The sequence below is a fragment of the Haliotis asinina genome, chromosome 1 (assembly GCF_037392515.1).
Source record: "Haliotis asinina isolate JCU_RB_2024 chromosome 1, JCU_Hal_asi_v2, whole genome shotgun sequence".
In the NCBI taxonomy this organism is placed as follows: Eukaryota; Metazoa; Mollusca; class Gastropoda; order Lepetellida; family Haliotidae; genus Haliotis; species Haliotis asinina.
The window spans coordinates 97,686,644-97,708,527 of NC_090280.1; the positions used below are offsets into that span (position 1 = coordinate 97,686,644).

The 21,884-nt window shown below is 40.9% G+C and overlaps 2 protein-coding genes across 2 annotated transcripts in view; both read left to right on the plus strand.

Moving 5' to 3' along the window:
• LOC137256214 (GAS2-like protein 2B) overlaps window positions 1-7,978 on the plus strand; it is a 92,902-nt gene extending 84,924 nt beyond the window's left edge. The window contains exon 5 of the mRNA XM_067793939.1: window positions 2,590-7,978. Coding sequence (XP_067650040.1) covers window positions 2,590-5,212 — 2,623 coding nt within the window. The 3' untranslated portion in view covers window positions 5,213-7,978. The remainder of the gene's footprint in view (window positions 1-2,589) is intronic.
• Window positions 7,979-10,635: 2,657 nt separating this feature from the next.
• On the plus strand, window positions 10,636-14,743 carry LOC137284834 (uncharacterized). The gene is made up of 2 exons (XM_067816844.1): window positions 10,636-11,168; window positions 14,188-14,743. The coding sequence occupies exons 1-2, from the start codon at window positions 10,636-10,638 to the stop codon at window positions 14,741-14,743; spliced, it is 1,089 nt and encodes a 362-aa protein (XP_067672945.1).
• Window positions 14,744-21,884: the final 7,141 nt, after the last annotated feature.

Genomic DNA, 21,884 nt, shown 5'->3' on the forward strand with positions numbered 1-21,884 from the left:
TACTGTGTTGTATACAGAGTCGACAGTGCGTGTAGATCAGCTGATATACAATCAATAGGCTTAATACATAGAGCCGAGTACATATCTGATTGTGTAGGTGTCGCTCAATACTCCACCTACTTAGTTTTTATCCAGTTGGATATAATTCACCTGGTTCAGTCGGGTTTACAGCATTGACTTGGGTTTTTCGCCGTTTCCAACTGTCTGTGAGTGTTTATAGTGTTACGCCGTGATTAGCCACATTCCAGCAATATTACATGGGAGCGCACATAAAACTGACTTCACACAAGGTACCCATGTGGGGAATCGAACCTGGTTCTTAGGCTTGACAAGCGAACATTTTAGCCATGGGGTTATCAGCACCGGCGACGTTATTTATGACATATCTCCTACGACAAAGAAGTTCAACACCAAATCATTGGACGTGCAGTTCGAGTTGGCAGTTGGATTAAAAAAAAAAAGCGCATAGTGAATGGTTAGTTGACTAATGTGAAACCAATTTGATTTTGTGATAAAATGACATAAAAGCCTTCTTTCTCAGGTGATTCTGGATTAGAATTGGATTTTCAAGCTGGGTTTCCTTTCTCAAAGCACAAAGGTGATCGTAAGTCACTAAGGTAGCCTCAGTTCAGTGTTCATTATAGGAGTTAAGTTTAAACTTAGTTAAAGGCTGCTTCGTGAAAGGAGACCCTGGTCGTTAGAGGTTGCATTTTGTCTTGGTTGCTCCAGTTCGATGTCTTTGATGAGTCAGTTGCTCATGATATCAGTCGCCAGTTTAAGAGACATTGCTTCGATTATTTCCAACCTTTTGCCAGGCAACTGAAATGCTAAGTCTAAGAACAAACACATGTACAACAAGACTAAACAGTAACATCGCACACGCACACGCGTACACACACCTAAATAGCACATGCGCGCGCGCTCTTTGCGGCGCTACCCTAATCTCCATTTCACCTCACCTCATCGGCAAAAACTCACATTATTATGTAGTGAGAATGTATAAACACGAGCAGCCAGACAGGTCCAACACGAGCAGCCAGACAGGTCCAACACGAGCAGCCAGACAGGTCCAACACGAGCAGCCAGACAGGTCCAACATTTCCCACGTCTCCGCTTCGCCAGCTTCAGTCAACAGTTAACTGGGGGTGGAAATGTACACTTACATGGCCATTCTCCTTGACGGAGGTATCTGAAAACAACACCGTCCAGCGATTTGTTGACATCACATATACCTCAATACCTTCAGTCATGTCGATGCTATGTTAATGTACAGGTAAATGTATACAGTTCCAGCCAAGCGTGGCTGTAGCAGTGGCATCAAGGTGACAATAGACATCACAGTGTTAATGTAGCATCCAAGGTACATCATACACAAGTCACGTATCCATGGTGGTATATTGATGGGTCTTGACTAGGAGCCAACCCACTCCATCACTTACAGAAACCGATTTTGTAAATTTATGTAAATCTTAACGTCGACTAAACATCAATTAGTCTGAGTCCCAGGATCACCTGGCGGGATAATGATCGTTGAGATGATTGAGGTGTTTCCTGATACAGCTGAGTGAGTTAAGTCACTGTCACGAATCATTGTCACTGTCACGCTGTTTGATGGAGTCATGGCTGCTGAAGTTGTGTTTTTAGAGTCACCACGCTACGATTCTGTGTGTGAGCACCACCATTCAAATATTTAATGTGGAAAAGAGAACGTATCAGTTTAGGTATATTCACAAAACACATTTTTTCACATTTATTGTTGTTGCTGTTGTAAGGGGCGAAGTATGTTTAACCAGTTAGTGTTTGACAAATTAATTTATATCATTTCCAACACTAACGTCCGCAAGAATTGTCCTTTATGTGAATGTTTAAGATTGCGGTTCTGTCTCGTATCAAGACATTGGTAGTAATATACGTCCCAGGCATTTGTTGGTTTAACGTGATTTAGCCTGTTAACACATTTATTGAAACGGTCATTTAAATGATTTCTTTATGTCGAACGTATGAGTGTGCTGATGTTACACTTCTCATTTGTCAGTATCACGTGACGCCACACATTATGTCATAGTGTGATAACCGATATGTTGACTGACTGATCAAGTTCTCCAAATACATGTAGCGATGCTCATGATATCAATCACTGATTTCCTTGGTCCATCTCGGTTAAGGGCTGCCATCTGTGAAACAACTGGAATAGTTATCTCTGCGACTTTAAACCTCACACACTCTTTTCCAACACTTCAGGATTATTTGTAGTACACAACGCTCCTACATGTTCTTAGAGCGTTTGTTTGAACAGTAATGATGTACATCTGTTGGCTGCTTGATAACCAATTTGGATGGTTGAAAATAACACATTCACACGTCCTTGTAGATTCGAGAGGGTGTGGTGGCGTAGCCTTGTGGTTAAAGCGTTCACTGGTCATACTGAACAATCGGGTTCGTTTCCCCTCATGTGTTCAGTGTGTGGTGCCTACTTCTGGTGTCCCCCTCCGTGATACTGCTGGAATATTGCTAAAAACATACTGAATAAAACTGAAATTCGAAATGTTTACATCACTATGTGACTAATAAAACTTTCGTTTGTTTCAGGTCGAGTGGTGTGAGCAAGACAGCTCCGTGCACCCCGCGGAAGATGTCCATGGAATCATTAGACGTGGACGACGACGGCAATGCCGCCTCCTCCGGCGACATCGACATGAAGCAGATCAACACGATGACTCTGGAGGAGTTTCGGAACCTTCTCAACAAGCAGCTCTCTGTGCCTCAGGTCGGAGCAGCATCTCAGAACGGATCTGCATCTCAATGTTCCGACTCTCCTCGATCTCAGGGGAGCTCCGACAGTGCCAAGGCTCACACGCTGTCGTCCAGGACAGCCTCAGCTACTAGCTCGTGGCGGGCTGTGCGGGAAAAGGCAAGGACAGTGTGTCAATCACTGGAGTCGAGCGCAGGCGCCAGAGTCAGTAGGACCAGTTCTAGCAACGACTCGGGCTATCTGTCTCAGAACGGGGACACTCCAAAACGTTCACTACCCAACCGACCCAAAACTCCCACATCCGTGTCGAGACCGAAAACTCCAGTGTCAAGGCCAAGTGGTCTGGGCTCTGAATCCAGACCTAAGACTCCTACGAGTTCTGTGAGACCTAAAACGCCCACAAGCACTTACCAGAGACCCAAAACGCCCACACGGAATTATGGGAGACCCAAGACACCAACGCACTCCGCTGCCACTACCCCGTCGTCTGTGGATGAGAACATTGTGTTAGGTCAGTCTGGCAACCGTCCATCAACCCCAGTGCTTAGTGAAAGACCCTCTACCCCTTCCTGCATTCCCCGCCCGAGCGGTATCCCCCGAACCTCAACCCCTTCATCTCAGGTTGTGGCAAATGACAATGATACACCTGCTGGACCTCAGAAAGGGGAGAGGAGATTAATAGCCAGACCCACAACTCCCAGTACGACTCGGAAACAACTTCCTCCCCGGCCAGCATCTACCGTGCCTCAAGAGAAATCTTACACCAGCATCTTCCACGCTCGTAGGTCCTCCACGCCTGGCCCGGTTCAAAGCCAATCAAGAACGGCAACACCTTCGCGGGAAAGAAGGAGTGTCGTTTCAAGAACCAGTGCTGTGTCGAGGAGTTCCAATTATCCCCTGTCTAAAAGATCTCAGAGCGTGGCAGATGTTCGCAGTAGTGTCAGTAGAACCTCCACGGAAGCATCCCTATCTTCTGAAGAATCCGAATCGGTGACTAGTGACGAGAGGTCCAGATCTAAATCAAGGACTGTGAGTGCTGCAGAAAGGAGACAGAGAACCTCCAGTGCTGAGCCACGGAGACTCGTTCGACAAGCAGCTACGGAGGAGTGTTTGATGGTGTCCAGGACTAATGATGGTGCTCACTGCATTACTTTGACATCAAACGGAAATACTAAGTATGACTCTAGCAAAAAGACGAACAGATTTGTTCGAAGTGCTTCAAGTGAAAGCTGTGATTCCCCTCGGTCTCGTCAGAGATCTAGGACTCCTGATCCTTCTATGATTCGACGAGAGATGACTAGAAGAAAGTCGGAGATTTCTGTCAGTTCTGGTAAGTCTGTAGAGAGTAGGACAGAAGCTTGGGTCAATTCCACGGTTCACGATACGAAACGAAAGTTACCCCCAAGGCCGAAAAGAGCTATGACCCCGAATTCTATGAACAGGAAAGAACTTGAATTGACTTCTCGGTCGTTTGCAGAGATTAAAGAGGCTCTTCGTGTTCCCCTTGAAAATGGAGTTGTTATTAATCCGGATAAACTTGAAGCTCCCCCTGAAGACGCAAAAGCGTATTTGCAGATGGAAAAATTATTCAAAAAGTTACGGGAAAAAGAATTGCGTGCGTCTGTTAATGACACAGTTGGTGGCATCAATGATGACGACAGCGTGAACAATCGCGACAGTACTGTATCTCAGGGAATATTGAAAAATCCAGACGCTAAAGCAGCCTCTAACAGGTCTTTGAATTCTGTGAGATTTTCAAATTCTTCTCTCTCATCGCTGAGTTCTGGCAACTCAAAGTGTGTGTCCTCGCATTCAACTCCAGTGAACTGCAATAACACTTTGGAGTCCCCTCTAAACCATTCACGGTCTCTCCCATCTTTCGCATCCTCAACCCACAATCTCACCTCCACGCCCCTCAACGGGGTATCTTCCTCGGGTATAGAGGACGAAATCGATTCTGGCGACGAGGATACGTTCGGTAACACCGCAGAAGCGCTTGCTTATAAACTGAAGGAAATGGCAAAGCTTCGTCCCAGGAAGGAAGACTCAGATGGGCCAAAATCCAGAATCCCGGCCCCAAATCTTAGCAAAAACAGAAAATCAAAATCCTTCAGTAATCTGTCAACGAGTTTAAGTTTCGATAAAGAAACCCTCCATAGGAACCTGAGTGAGACATCAAACGAGGACTCAGCTGTGTTTTATAATCCGGATGATGAAGACGAGCTGACTGAGATGGCTCGAATCGCCAGTGACAGAGAAGAGCTGCAGGATCGATCTGAAACCCCCGTCCCCAGAATGGCCACCCCGCTGACCACTGGCCGAAGTACCTTCCTCAACGGCAAGGACAAGACACCGCGACTGGTGAGAGCAGTATCCCAGGAAAGAAGTCCCTCCAACTCGGTGTCCTCCCTGTCAAGTCTTTCACTCTCAAATGCTGATAATGATTCCGAATTTGTATGATGTGGCAGTTCAAACTAGTTTCATCGACTAGTGGTATTTCTTCCACAGATTCACTGACGTGAGAGACGAGAGCAATACGTGTATCATACCTAGGTTCTGTTTCAGCTCATCTATGCTATAGAAAATTATGTAAGGACTATCCGTTTCTTTCATAACGTAAAACTGTCATGGATTGAAAATGAATTCCTTGCAATATGAAGGAGCGAGGCCTCTATAACTTCTTTTGAGAAGCACGTGATACGCTGGTGTTCAGTGTTCGGTTTCGTGAACCTTGCTGTTTGGGTATGACATCGTTGGTTATCACACTTACTTCAGGAGAACTGAATGTCCAAGGACATTGTGTATGCCAGAACGGAAGAATGGCCTTTGGATAACACGAGACAAGATTGTCTTTTCGGACTTCACTCGTGAATTGTTCAAGGATAAGACGTGTCAATAAATGACGAATATCCGGATGGAATATAATTTAAAGATAACATTGTACAATTATTGGTTTACCAGTTTGAATACACTTATCGGTCAGCTGATAGCCATCGGGTGTTTGTGTTGGCATTCTGGAATGCAACCTATAAAGAAGAAACCGGTTCAAGTTTCAATTCAGGGCATTTGGAAAGAAGGATGACTACGTGAGCGGTGTGTCTCGCGACAAGTGTGCATTCGTATGGACTTTACCCGTGCGCTTGTTTGTGACGGTACTGAGTGAGTCATGGAGACTCTCAGCCGTCCACGAGCTTTTTGTGAGGATGGACGTTGTGCTGCTGTCGAGGCAGAAAGACCAAGGATTCATTTAAAAGTTGTTTGAAGGGCTTGGCTGTACAGATCGTTGAGATGATCGATGGAATGTACTGTTTGAAGAATGTATTCGTGAGCTTGTCAGAATAACACTTGGTTATTTTTAGGACATATTCTTACGCATTTTACCTGTATATCAGTTGGAGTAAATAGCTTGAGAAGGGCCGTGATACAGGTGAGTTGAAGGAAGTACAGGTATGTAGCCGTCACGTGACATGGTAGTTCCTCATGGGCCAACCATTGTGAATTTTTTGATGTGTGGAAGTAAATTCAAGCTAATGTAACAAAAGCAATGTTTTCATGAGTTTGCTAAAAGTATAACTGATTGCCAAGGCCTTCTGTAGTTTCGATAAGTTTTATTAGATACTTTGAGGTATAGATTCAAATTATTGAGCTGTCTCAAAATATATTCCTGCCTCAGCGTGCACTCTGAAGAGAAAATCAATATCCATACACAGATATATTTCGTGAACTGCTTGTCTCAGAATAATAGCATTTTCACTCATTATTTCATATATTCACGGATGATGCAAGCGACCACGACATTTTCATTTGTGTACATTCGAACAACTTAGTCGTTTTGCTGATAGTCGGATGTCGTGAGATCATGGTGCAAGGGACATAACTCTATCGAATACGGTAGACGTGTTTCATTGGTAACGCTACCTTCTCTTTTTATCATAATTTACTTCGATTTTCCAGTAAATTGGCAAGGTGAAGAATAAAATGCATTTAAATATTGGAACTACATTACAGGATGTATATATCTGTACATTTTATTTATAAAGTAACATGTATGTTGGGGTTCACATGCTTAACCTATCCCAGATATGAATGATATACGCCACAATACATATTCATGTACCCCTTTGCCCGGCATATTCTGTTGTTCTGTTGAACCCCCAAATTAAATATTCTGAAAAATACACATCTCAAACCAGCCCCCAAATATTTGCGATGAACAGAGTTAATCTCATTGATTCTACAAAATCTGACATTAGTTCGAGGTCAAGGTGAGATGCATGAAGAAACAAGAAACTCAACCGATATCTCTGATAATGTGTATGTGTCGCCATGGATACCTTTACTTTCATTGTCATTAGTTGACGGATGTTATCAGTGAGAGGAAAAGAATTAACAATGGACCGCACCTTGTATTTATTCCCATGCTGATTTGTTAATACAACCGAGTTCTATTAACCCACATGGATATAATGTGTTAAACCCATGTCTGCTTTGGAAAAATGTTGAAATATTTAGAAATCCGTTGGTTTCAAATCGCCTTGTTCCTTAAACTTTCGTGAATTAAAATGCCCCCTCAAAAAAGAAGAAAATTTTAAATATTGATTAAAAAACTGAAAAATATGTTCGAACCATTTCTTATATTCTTTTTGATTTCAAAGACCGGTGCTCTCCTTGCCTCATCTGTATAATTTTGGACATGTATTCATTTCCGGGAATATACACCAAGGAGGTAATACATCATAATATTAGTGATCATGATATAATCTATAATCAATAGTATTGGCAGATACATTACGAAATACCTTGCCCCTTTTAACTGCAAGGCGTGTAAGGCAATCGGTTGACTCATATTTACCAGCCGATTACAAGTATCGCGGGTACATACGTTGCAGGTCAATGAACTATTGCCATTTAAAACGTCTCTGTAAGTTAAATCACTTGTCTGTCATGGATAGTCTATCCTCATTAAAGTAACGGTTGTGTTTCCCCTCCTTGGTTTTCAGTTAAAAAATATTTGTTTGTACAGATGTTTCGTTAAGACAATTGTAAAAAGCCTTATCGTCATGGTGATGCTAAGGGAAGTAACTCTCGGTCAAGAACGTTGCGCCATCGTTTATCTTTATTGGCATTCCAGAGGCTGTTTCTGTGATGTTTGGAATAGAAGACAGTATTTATTTATTTTCACTCTGTTGCGTGCATATTTTGATGAAATAAATGCATATATTTCGACTTAATTGTCTTGTGTTTGATATACAGGTCCAACTTATACACCCTATATGGTATGTTGATATGGTAGGTTGACTAACGCCTCACTCAGCAGTATTCCAGCTATATGGCGGAGGTCTGTACATAATTGAGTCTGGATCAGACAGTCCAGTAATCAACAGCATGAGCATCGATCTACGCAACTGGGATACGATGACGTGTCAGCCAAGTCAGCGAGCCTGACCACCTGATCCTGTTAGCTTGTTGCCACTTACGACAAGGGCGCGTTACTGTAAACCAAGCCTAACCCGGATATTCACGGAACTGGCAGTAGCGGTCGGTCGGAGGAAGGGGTGTTTCTGAAAAATGGAGTTCGGAGGAAGAAAGAATGGGACTGGAGTTAAGTGTCCGTCATAGCCCGACCCATTTGACCATAATTATTGTTGAGCTATCATTCGAAATATTCATTTTGTATAATATGCATCGAAATTCAGTTTGGGCAGTTTTTAATTTACCATGAAATACATGAATATGAAGTATACTTAGCACTGTATAGTATTGTTGAAATTGGGGGAATTTTGCAGTAATTGACATCCATACACACTGTTATCAGTGAGAACATATTGTATGTAAGTATATGAAGACCAGTTTCAGCACGTACCGCAGAATTTGTGGCATTTACGGTAATTGTTTTCCTTGTTAATTGTTTTAGAAAGAAAATATTATAGATTATTTCTATGACAGACATCGTGAAACCACTGAATGCACAAAGCAAATTCACAATTTGATACCGACACTGAAATACATATGTCTCAGAACCAAAGTCTTTTCAATGTTCAGTCAACCAAAGAGCATTCCCGGAGAAAGTGACCCAAGTATGGAAATTGTAGATTCAACTTCAAACAGAAATGACATCAGATTACCAACAAGACACAAGTCCTATAGAGTGGACACTGATCAATAACACCCTGGCACTTGTGTTATGGAGACCCCCTCAATATCTGTGCAAGAACTGTGTTTTTGGTTATAGTCCGTTTTCCAGAAATGAAGGATGAACGGCAGATTTAGGCAATCACGACATACCAAGGGCCTTAGAAGAGTTAATGTCATAACACGGTTGCCTGTTTCCGCTTCACACCGAGGGAGATAAATATTACGAGCGTGAGGTCTTTAAGAAAAATATGAGAGATATTATAGTTTGTTATACCATAACTGCATTCTTAAGAATAATCTGATTAAAAGATATACATAGTGTTGATTATATGTGATTACATACCTCTGAATGACTTTAATCAACCAATCACAATCCAGTATTTTCTGAAGTCGATAAAAGATACAACAAACCTTCAAATCAAATAAATTATTTCTCATCAGCTGAGTTGCGCATCTTGTCAGTCGACAACGAGGTATGCCATGTAGCAGGTGTGACACGTGTTTGTCCTGTTCTTCCAAACCCTGTGCCCCGTCCGTTACAGAGGTCACCTTGCACACACAACATCCGGGACGCTTCTCAAAGAACCTTTACCACACATGGGTATTATGATAATATACAGAGGGTATTGATGGGTAGAGGAAATTCAGTGAGGTATCATTTGAAGACATTTAATAGTCTAAGACCTTTTCCGATTTCGAGTAATTTTCTAAGTAATCGTTCCCATTGCGAGACAAACGGACCTAAGATTATCTCCCACGACGAGTCTGTTGTTAGATAGGCTGTTTAGGTTAATAGCATTAATTGTGATATAATATCTCCAACGGAGCAATCGGTACTGATGGGGTTTTCGGTGAAATCAAGTTTTTAAGTAATATATACTATAAAGCATGTCGAACTTCTGTTGTCTCGAAGTAAATATTTGGTCCTTATCGTATTCTTATTTTAGTGATCGTTTTATGGTTCTATCGTACCTTGCAATTGGATAACTGCAACTATTCACATAAGTCCCTTAATTCGAAAAAACGATGTGTTAAAGTATAGGAATTTCTTTAAATATAGACAGCGGTGGGGTAGCCTTTTGGTAAAAGCAATCGCTCGTCACACCAAAGACGCGGGTTCGATTCCCCACTTGCGTACAATGTGTGAAGCCCATTTCCGATTTCCCCGCTTTGATATTGCTGGAGTATTGCTAAAAGCATTGTAAAATTAACTCACTTACTCACTTTAAATTTAGTGACCTGTTTAACCAATTATATGAGAGTCAAAATCATTTCTGAAACAGTACGAGCATATTACCGTATAACTTCTGCGAGATTCGGTTTTTGCAAAAACATTCCGACAGTATGATACGACTATTTTCGCTCTCACATTAAATGCGAAATTGTTACAACACAGCCACAGTGACACAGACCCTGACCTGTAGCCACAATAGCGATGTTACTCGAGATGAAATGTATTTACTTGAAGATAAGGTCCCCATTTTTCCTACACATTTTGAAAGTGTCAAGATATCGCCTTGATCAACACAACTTCCATTGGACAAGATCACGGAGAGACGTAAATATGTCTCAACATTCGAAGTGAAGTCGAAGCGTCACTGAGCTGACCTAACCACCACAGTCAGTTACTGTTTGGAAAATCAGTTGATCAGGGCTGAAATAGCTGTTTGGGTGTCGAACATCAGTAGAGACCAATACACAGTTTGAATTTGCTGGTACTAGAGATCACGAGGCTATTGGGCATCATCATGGTCGGACTAACATTTGTGGTTTCGTATATTCTCCACACTCTGGTTGCCAAAGGAAGTGTCAGCAATGAAGGTGTGTGTTCGGCGCCAACAGTTTTGCCTCCTTTGTGTAGGGACATGCCTTACAATACGACGAAGTTCCCAAACTCCCTCAGCCAAACTTTGGATGGTGCAGGGCTACAAGTGCACCAGTTTTATCCACTAATAAAGGTCAAGTGCTCAAACAGTATCAAGTTTCTGTTGTGCACTACCTACTTCCCCTATTGCAATCCATTGCTTGGCACAATTCCCACGTGTAGGCACGTATGCGAGGACACCAAGCGTGGTTGTGAAGGTCTAATGAATAAGTTTGGATTTCCTTGGCCGGATTCTCTCAACTGTGACAAGTACCCGGAGAAAATGGATGCCGCCAATTGTTTAGATATGGAATCTACACATTTCCAACCAACGACGAGCACAAGGACGACAACGATGTCGACAGCAGCATCGACGATGACGCCAACAGTGAAGCCACCTAAACGGAGAAGACTGATGTACCGGAGGCTACTGACGTTACTGAGAGACACTGCCAGGGACGTCCGTGACAGCATGCAATCCCTCTACACTGCACTCTCTCCCTAGAGACTTAAATCGTTTCTAATTATACCTATTTAGACAACTGAGGAATTTGAGTAAGCTACACTTGCGTGAATATCATTCAGGTGGACAACAGATATTTTGTTGCATTGATTGGACACACGAACACCGAGGAGTCTACAAAGTACCTGTTTGGAATGTTCCAATGTAATAAGAAATATTGGTAAGCATACTGTCTAGACAGTAATAATGTTAAATATATGTAATAATGTAATATCTTGACATTTTTTGAGATCTTACTAAACGAAGGACCATCGCATCTTGTATTTCCATTCCTTGTCAACAGGCTCCACAAGTCTCCACATGGAAAATAAAATAAATTCAGTCTTTCATCCTTCTATCTTTGACCTTCGTTCGACATTTTCATTCATTTTGTTAAAGAGTTGAGTGTTTTACGGAAGTTTAAATGTTAAAACCTATTTTGTGTTACTTGAAATACTTTTGGGATTTTGATAAGCGAGGGACCAATGCCTTGTATTTCTGTTTCTTGTCCACACAAACTGCGTTGATAAATACAATAGACAACACAGGTTGCTTAGTTTTAAAAATAAATTGTTCAAGTGGGTAACGTTTTCACTCGTCACATCGCAGACCCGATTTATACATAGTTACAGTTTAATTATATTGCTGGGATATTGCCACTAGAGACTTTGTGTCACCCACTAAGGCACTTACTAACTCACTTATTCCTCTGAAATATCTAGTGATAACATATTAAAGCTGCTAGCAACAAAACAATTTCAACAGTGGGTAATAGACATACCACATCTGACTATATAGAAGACAAGGTCACAGGTTGGAAAGTTCAAGGCAGATGGTGTATTGCATAAGAGGAATCGTGCTGGTGTGACTTTGTAGAGACACAGAAATGCTTCAGTGGTTAAAGAGATAAATCTTGTTCTAGCTCTCAAACTTGAACTGAAACAAACTTATGTTAGGTGCGTTTCTAGTTTTATCTGGCACACGTTCGCCTCCATCGTCCGGAACGTTGTGTTGCTGATGACGTTGTAGCTCCGTGGTCTCACCGAGGAAGTATACTTGAAAACACCGCTGAAGCGTTTAGGATTCTCTGACTCAAGATTATCTTTCTTCATCAATACCAAATATAATTGCTCATGTGTTTCCTTTTCAATTTTCATTCGCTGCTTCCAACATGAACCATGCGAACGCCATCTTTCAACGGTACAATGCTAGATCACATTCAACATGCCTTACAGCGTGTAGTAGTACGAAATCACGATGTACAGGCCTCTCGTGACCAATTCCCCACTCTGCAATATTCCAGTTGTTTGACCGTGGTGTGTATATAGTCAGGTCTGAACCAGACAATCCAGTGATCAACAGTATGGGCATCGATCTACACGACCACGTTATCAAGTCTGATTACCCTCTCCAGTTACTCACTTCATACTGCATTCTTTTTGTACTTGAAAGTAATTTCTGGTATCCGCAGTATCTGTGTTATTCATTGAACGTGGCTTTATTATCCATAAAGCGTGTTTGTTATCCGTAGTGCACTAGTATCTGTGATAGCCATTACGTGTGCCTTTATCACCCAAAAGCGACTTTGTTATCTGTAAAAGTGACTGTGTTATTCAAAAATCGACTTTGTTATTCAAAGGTGTGACTTTGTTATCCAGAAAGATCATGTATGTTATCCATACGTGCTCGTGTTATGTATAAAGTATGTCTATGTTATCCGAAAGAGTGTTTGTGTTATCCAGACATGCATGGGTTCCTGAAAGTGTTTTGGTATCTGTAACGTTTGTCTGAGTTATCCGTAATGTGTATCTTTGGCAGCCATAAAATGTGTCTGTTATTCGTAACATGGGTCTGTGCTATCCATAGTGTCTATCTTATCAGCGAAGTGTGTTATTTTTTAGCTCTAATGTGTCTTTGTTCTTAATTAAATGTGTCAGTGTTATCCCTTAAGTGGGCCTGTGTTGGACACACAGTTGGCCACTGTTATACTTAAAGTTTGTATGTGTTATGCACATTGTCTTTCTTATCGCTAGTGTCTGTATCCATTTTGTATGTTTAGTGTCCATGAAATGTGTCCGTTATCCAGAACAGGTGTCTGTGCTATCCATAATGTCTGTGCTGTCAATAAAGAGTGTAATTGTTGAGCCTAATGAGGATTTATTATCAGTGAAGTGTGTCAGTGTTATCTGTAGAGTGTATCTGTGTTTTCCGTAACGTGTACCTTTGTTGTCTTTAAAGTGCTTGTGTTAATATACAGTCACAACACAAGTGTGTGATTGTTGAGTCTAATGTGTCTTTGTTCTCAAAAACTTGTGTCAGTGTTATCCCTACAATGCTTCTAGTGTGCTTGAAAGAATGTCTGTGTTATCCGAAAATGCGTCTGTGTTATCCGTAATGTGTATATTTGTTGTCTGTAAAGTGTGTTATCCATTGTGGCTGCGTTTTCCATAAAGTTTGCCTGTGCTATGCATAACGTATCTTTGTTATACATGTAGTGCGCCCTTGTCGATAAAATGTGTATTTGTCATCCACAATGTGTGCTTTTGTAATCCCCAAACCCTTTTTATCAACAAGTGTCTATTTTGCGTGAAATGTAAACGGCGTTCCTGTTTTTGTTACAATGGCCTGCTGGAAAATAACAACATTACACTGAAATGTTAGCAGTAAAATATGCCATAACAACCAACCTTATGACGTTATCGCTACCACAGCCCCTGACCTATGACCCCTGGATGAAGAGTGTTTACCTATGATAAAACTCCACGCGCAGTTACAAATTGTCAGAGTGCAAGATAGCACAGTCATACAGGGTACCTGCATTGGATTGCTCTTTCTTGAGATATAAAAACTAACGCACATCATAATGGTCAGGCTAACGCAAAGGCTTGTGGTTCTGTTCATTCTCCACACTCTGCTTGCCAAAAGGGGATCCAGCAATGAAGGTGTGTGTTCGGCGCCAACAGTTTTGCCTCCATTGTGTAGGGACATACCTTATAATACGACGAAATTCCCAAACTCCCTCAGCCAAACCTCAGAGGATGCAGCACTTACAGTGGCTACGTTCTCTCCAGTAATTCAGGTCAAGTGCTCAAACAGTTTCAAGTTCCTGGTGTGTTCTACCTTTTTCCCCTATTGCAATCCATTGCTTGGCACAATTCCCACGTGTAGGCACGTATGCGAGGACACCAAGCGTGGTTGTGAAGGTCTAATGAATAAGTTTGGATTTCCTTGGCCGGATTCTCTCAACTGTGACAAGTACCCGGAGAAAATGGATGCCGCCAATTGTTTAGATATGGAATCTACACATTTCCAACCAACGACGAGCACAAGGACGACAACGATGTCGACAGCAGCATCGACGATGACGCCAACAGTGAAGCCACCTAAACGGAGAAGACTGATGTACCGGAGGCTACTGACGTTACTGAGAGACACTGCCAGGGACGTCCGTGACAGCATGCAATCCCTCTACACTGCACTCTCTCCCTAGAGACTTAAATCGTTTCTAATTATACCTATTTAGACAACTGAGGAATTTGAGTAAGCTACACTTGCGTGAATATCATTCAGGTGGACAACAGATATTTTGTTGCATTGATTGGACACACGAACACCGAGGAGTCTACAACGTACCTGTTTGGAATGTTCCAATGTATTAAGAAACTGTTAGTAAGCATGCATGGTTATAAAAGTTATAAATTTGAACATCACTAACCAGAAAAATGCAGTCCAAAATGTGTGGCTAGCATATGATATTTATGATGTTATCATCAGGTATTTATCCTAAGGCATGGGAGTTATAATTCCAGTTAATAAAAACACTTGCTTACCATGCATTGTATCAAATCTAATATTTAAATATTGACTACTTTCACAAGGTGCCTCTTCAGATTCAACCCCACATTGTTTATGTGAAGGTTTTATGCCTATACTGACTTATGGTAGTGAATTTTGGATCTTCCCTATATCCCCTGATATTGAAAACCTTTGCTGTACATTTTATAAAACCATTTTGTGCCTGAACAGGTCAACAACAAATGAAATTAAGCTGGACGAGCTTGGATGCTACTCCATAAAAGTAAATCATTATACAAATCATCTTGTGTTGGGTAAGGCTCCTCTTTCAATATAGCAATATTATTTTTATGCATGTTTATTTGTATGAAAAGGACCTTGCAAATTGGGACGTTGAGTGCAGGGGTTTGAATGTGAAGAAATTAAGACGTTTTTCTTACGGCTCAGAGTGGATCAATCAGGACACTATAAATTCCCTCTTATTTCTTCAAACTTTTAAACAAAGATGTATTGATATTCATAAACAGATATAGTGTGCTAACCTAAACAAGTTAACACTTTATAAATCCATCAGAAATACTGTCCAGTTTCAGAGCTATCTCACAGTGAAAGTGTACAGAACTTCCTTGGCTCTCTTCGGCGCTCCAGCCACTGTCACATGATTGAATATGGTTGTAAATTGGGACTAACAAGAGATCGGCGAATATGTCCCCTTTGTGTTATTCCTGTGATAGAAACTGAGTTACTCTTTACCCTTGAATGTTCATTTTACGATGGTCTTATTCTAACATATTTCTTGGGATTTCCATAATCTCTGGTTTGTCAACTACAGCTATATTTCTGATTTTACAGGCGCTTCTTGTGTCTCAGTTATATTCCGATAGTTTGTTGCCTGTGTGAAGCTCCTGTGGCCTCTTCACCATTCATTCATTCATTCATTCATTCATTCATTCATTCATTCATTCATTATGTTTACTTGAAATAGTCTGGAAGAGACATTCATGGAAACAGATATGAACTGTTTGATTTTCCTAAAATGAACAAAGTGTGTATTTGGTGCCTACATAACATTACCTTCTAAACGATTCAGGTTTCCATCTTCATGTGAAATACTTCGCTAAATGCGGAGTCCCTTTCACGATTCCCACTTTTCACTGATGATCAGGAGTTTATGAAACAGTAACAGTCGAAACCACTTATCAAACAGCGCGGAATCTAGCAGGCCGCGGAAAAGTCAACATATTCCACCAGCCCGTCGCAGAACATATGCAAAGGAAATTCAGTTTCTCTCTGGAAAACACACGAGAAAGTATGATAGAAGTCAAAATTGGAAATGCTTCTGACATCATAGCTCGACAGTGAAGCATCAACGTCATAATGTCCTTCACATGCCTACAATAAAACGGGGTGAATGTTTCACTGAGGCCTAGCCTATTGGAACTTTTGATCTCTTAACTTGACATCCTTTTGAGATCTAAACAGAGGACTAAGGACTGCTACTTCAATTTCTTTTCAAGATATTCGTTCTCTCAATATGTCCGTATATCAGTCAGTGGGCAATGCTCGAACCCGTCACGACAGAGAGGCGGTTTGAGTCCATGTTTGGGTACACTTTGGTGAGTTCAGTTTCAAAGGTTGTGATATTGCTGGAACTTGCCACAAGAGGCATTTTGCTCTATACCAATGTATTCACTTGCCTCTACGAAATATCTAGTGATAACATATTACAGATGCTAGCAACAAAACTATTCGAACATTGGTAAATAGACACATTCGACCCGAACAGATAACAACAACGTTCGTTGCACATAGCCCATTACGTTGGTGTTATCCTGCTCTCGTGACTTTATGATTCCAATGAAAAGTGCACACAACATATTTAGGCCCATGACGTTACTGTCTTCTTTTATTTAGAGGTGCCCATCACATCGTCACAAGTGAGACAGTTTGGAACTCATGTACCATGATTAATTTTATCTAGACATTAGACATTGACTGGACATTTGTTCATTTTGATTTATATATTACAATGTTTTGTTGAAACCAATTTATGTGATAAATACTAGTCAAACTGGATGAACAGAAGTTTAGTAATCTGATTGCCAAACATTTCGTCAATGAATCCCCTGATATGAATCTGTCTTGGGCTTAATACGTGATTTTGGTGATTTGTTTTCAAGTAGTATTCTATTGCGTTACCTGTGACTACAGTTTTCAATGACTGTCAATTTATGTAAATGCTACACAAGGTTATGTTGTGTATTACAAGTTACAGCATCAACATGTGAAGTACTCAAATGCAATAGCGTTATATAAAATTTCTCCTAAGTAATAATCTGAAAAAACCCCACAAAGTCTGATTTGGTAAAAAATCACGTTACCAACAAATACCATTAAATATGTTGCTGTTTCCACGTGCGAGCACATTAGTGGACGATATCCAGCAGTACATCGCTATCAACACACTCTACCTCAAATTTCAAATTCAGGTTTCAACAACCTTGCCACGCCGACCTCCAGAATTGATTGGCATATAAACGATTGATTAAAGAACGAGGATGTTGGGCTCTGTGATCAGACACGATCCTTCTGATCAGGTAGTGAAGACTCTGGATATCTTATATAGTCCATTCAACTAGTCCAAAAAAAGGACCGGCAAAAGTATTGGTGGCTTTAACTTTTTCGAGCATTTAGCTCTGAGCTCCAAATATTCTTGAAATGAGAATTTGTACTCGGCCCGAAGTTTGTCTTAAATCTGGGCATTCTGGAGCTTGTCTCGAACTTGCATTCCATGATAGGTGTAGGCCTGATCTTCCACAAGATGCTCCATAACTCCTCCGCCTTGTAACTGAACCAGTCCATTATTAGTTACTTTGCCACGTTTCAAATGAAGAGATTTACGCTTCTCGAGTCCAAATGTCATGCGGATACCATTAGAAAGAGACTCGACAAGGAGAGTCTGCTCTATCAAACTGGCATGGAACTCGATGTCATCCATGTAAAAGAGATGAGCAAGAGATCGGTAAAAAGTGTTAGGGAGGAGGAGGTGCTGAGGAGGTGTTGAGGAGGTGCGGGATGGGAACTCTCCTCTTTATGGAGGTAAAGCTCAAAGGATTTATAGAAAAAAAGCAAAGTAGTAAAATAAACCCCATGAAGTATTCCCCTTCTCATTGGAAGAGCAGTAAGATGAGACGAGGTTTGTCAAACACCCTGTGAATATTGGATATTCAAACATGTGATAGGGCGAAAGGTAGTGGGATCAGTCAAGTAGAAGTTCGTTGCATGGGTTTAGTAATTAGATTTGTTAAAGGAATGTCTTATTCGTAGTTGAAACTATCTAAAAGCAATTGTTAGTTATTAGATTTAGTTTGATATGTATAATTATACTTTTGTTGAAAAGAGGTTATTTTTGCTGCGTTACTAGTTTTATCTTGCACACTCCATGGTACTAAACTAGGCGTTGCTCGGGTGTCTCCCTTGTCTCACGGAGAAAGTACATGAATACACTGTTGAAGGAAATTAAAACGTAAGATATCCTTCTTTCGCGTAACACTCATCTGGAACAGCGTCTCACTACAACAACGAGAATAGGCACAAAGACTAAGTGGGATAATATTCTTCAACACATGATGGTACTTTTATTCTATTCCCTGCCAGAGTGAAATGTCAGGCACATTGTAATGGCGGACAAAGGATTGTACATCAAAATGTCAATATGAAATGCAGGTTATGAAATGAAGATGTTATTGTCAGTGGATGCCCAGTGTTGGAACAAATATAGAGAGTCTCAGTCATTTCATTACGTCATCGTCATCGCCAACTTTCATGCTTTGCCTCTGAGGTCTCCTCTTGGTACGGTATTCTAATATTTTGCTGAGGGCGTTATGAAAATTGGTAATTATAGATTTGCCTGGAGTAAGTCATATACAACATGTGACGTATCCAGACAAATTACAGCTTACGAATGTTATGTTTGTTAGTTGTTTAACGTCGCTCTTAGCAAGAGTGAGTGAGTGAGTTTATTTTTCCACCGCACTCAGCAGTATTCCACCTACATGCCGGAGGTCTGTAAATGGAATGATCGACTGTGGACAAGATAAACTGGTAATGACTAGCATGAACATCGATCTACGCAATCGTGAACAAAACTGACCAGCTGATCCCGTTTGACCCCCCTGAACACACACACACACACACACACACACACACACACACACACACACACACACACACACACACACACACACACACACACACACACACACACACACACACACACACACACACACACACACACACACACACACACACACACAGCTATCCTGGGAGTCAAGCGTGGTTTGTTTAACGTCAACTGGAGACGAACTATCAGCTGGGTCATTCCGCCCCCCCCAAAATGATTTCATGGGTTCTCATGCATTTGAAGGAATGACGTGCAGATGGTACTTTAGTGATTCTCGAATGACCTTCTGCATGTTTCTGGCCGTTGATATGTGCTAGAATGTGTTCATTCTACAGGTCAAGGATTGGATGTATCTTCACATAGCTAAGGAAGTGTACGCAGCTTCTAGGACACAAGGTGGTGTGCTCTGTCAGAAAGATTTTGATTTTAAAATACTTGCTGTGATCATTGATTCTCGTTCATATATTCTGCGAGTGTTTACAGAGGTTTGCCAGCACGAGTATAGAAAGTATTAGAGTGCATGAGTGAACTCCCAGGAAGTGTTAGAGCATTGACTGATGATATCCCATCGATGTCTGGAGCAACAGTTGATTCGACAAAGAGAAGGTATCAGTACCGGTTTGCTGCGCGGGAAAAGTGGGCGCTATGAGATGAGATTAATTGCGATTTACCTGTATCGCCGTTGCATTGTGCATTAGATTTTGTATCAGTAGTGAAACTGTTTCACCTGTGTCGACAGCATTTTGGAGCTTGCATCATGTACATTTAAGTTTTTGGGCTTGTGAGTCCCATTGAGAATGGTTTTTATCAAGAATGTCATGGAGTCAGCTGGGAAAAACCTGGCCGAAGCTAGAAATAACCTGTCATGGTAGATAGTCTTGAACGCTTGACAGACAGACATATATTATTTCCTCCGTTGTAGCGAAGAGCATTACATAAATGAACAATACAAAATACAAAACAGTTAGTGGTCACAAGATATTGTAGATATATATATTTCAGCAATGTGGCTCACATTTGTGAACAAATTCAGATAAGCACGGGCTTACTTAGCTCGACATGTGGAGATTCCATTTGATGTCAACAATACTCCTGCATATATTGTTTCTTGTACTTGTTTAATAATGCTTTGGCCAATTTTGAATGTTAGGTTTAAGGGTCTGCTTTGCCTCCTGCTGAATATCATGGAACAGCTTTTGTCGGGATCATAAAACGAGGCGCCATTTTTTGGCATATTCGTACAGGCAGTCAATTAGAGATTGCATTCCGTGAGTAGTCCAATTATGTTCATATTAGCCATGTTTATACTATAGTCCTTAATTCTTTCATGAGATCATCAATGAAAAGCAGAAAATGATATGCAGACAAAACTCTTCCGAGGCCTACACGACGTTAGATATGGAATAAATCTGACGAACACCCTTGAAATATAACATATGCTTGTGCAGTACTGTATGAATGACGGATGAGTCGCCAGCACTTTTAGTTTATGCCTAGGTCAAATAGTTTGTGAAACAAGCCATCTTGCCATATTCGGTCGAAAGCCCTTTCATTATCAAAGAACGTTGCATAGAGAGGAGATAGGGTTGATGTAATGGGTGATGCATTCCTGGAGAGTCCATGTCTTGGCTCAGTTCTTCTTCTGGTGGTCAAACTGTAGAGTGTCTGGAAAGTTCAACTCGTTTTGCTCAATCCACCGCTCTATTCTATTCAGTATGATCTTTTCAAAATGTTTTTCGATGACAGATGTAATTGTGATACTTCTATAGTTTTTTTTATCTGTTTTGTCTTTGCCATTTTGTTTATAGATAGGAATGATAGAATCCATTCGGCGTGATTTAGGAACATATTCAATCCTTATAATTTCGTAAGCTGTGGTTAAGAAAGAATCTGTCACGGTAGATATTCTTGAACGCTTGTATGATGACAAAATGCAAGGAGCTGGGTTACCTGAACTTAGATGCTTTCTGTGTGTATGTTTGCATTTGCAGGAATTTTTCGATCAGCTGAGTTATTCTATGTATCACGTTCTGATGTTTTTAATTAATTTGTCATTTTCATATGCATGTTTTCATTGAAAAATCAAAGATTGCCATTTACAGAGACGGTACATGGATTGCTATAAGACGTACATAAGCCATGCTTTGTCCAGTAGCTTGTTTAGAACGTTATCTTGATTTTGATTCGGATCAGAATATTTTTCTAAAAATGTGCTTCTGGATATATCCAGCGGAAAGGAAATGCTCCTATCTCATATACAAGATCAAGAAAGATATTGATTGATGTTTAACGTCCTTATGTTGATAACATAAAACAGTTTGGTTTTCGTGGCGATAGCGCAAGGGCGGCTGCAAATAACAGATGACCAGATCGAATTGTTAAATGTTACGGACGAACATGTAGTTTGGAGCAGAGGATGACAGTTTTACATTCTCCTGACCTATGACTTTCTTTGATATCATACAAAATTGGGAGAAGTAAGCAGAACCTTTAAGGGACATGTTTTACATTGTAGGGCCTGAAATGGTTAGCTGCGTTACCGTCCTGTTATATACTAGTATCGGTGTACAGAACTCATTCGTCACCACTCGCGCCTTTCTGTAACCTCCAAAAAGACTCGACCCAACTCGATGTTTGTTATGTGCAAAAATAC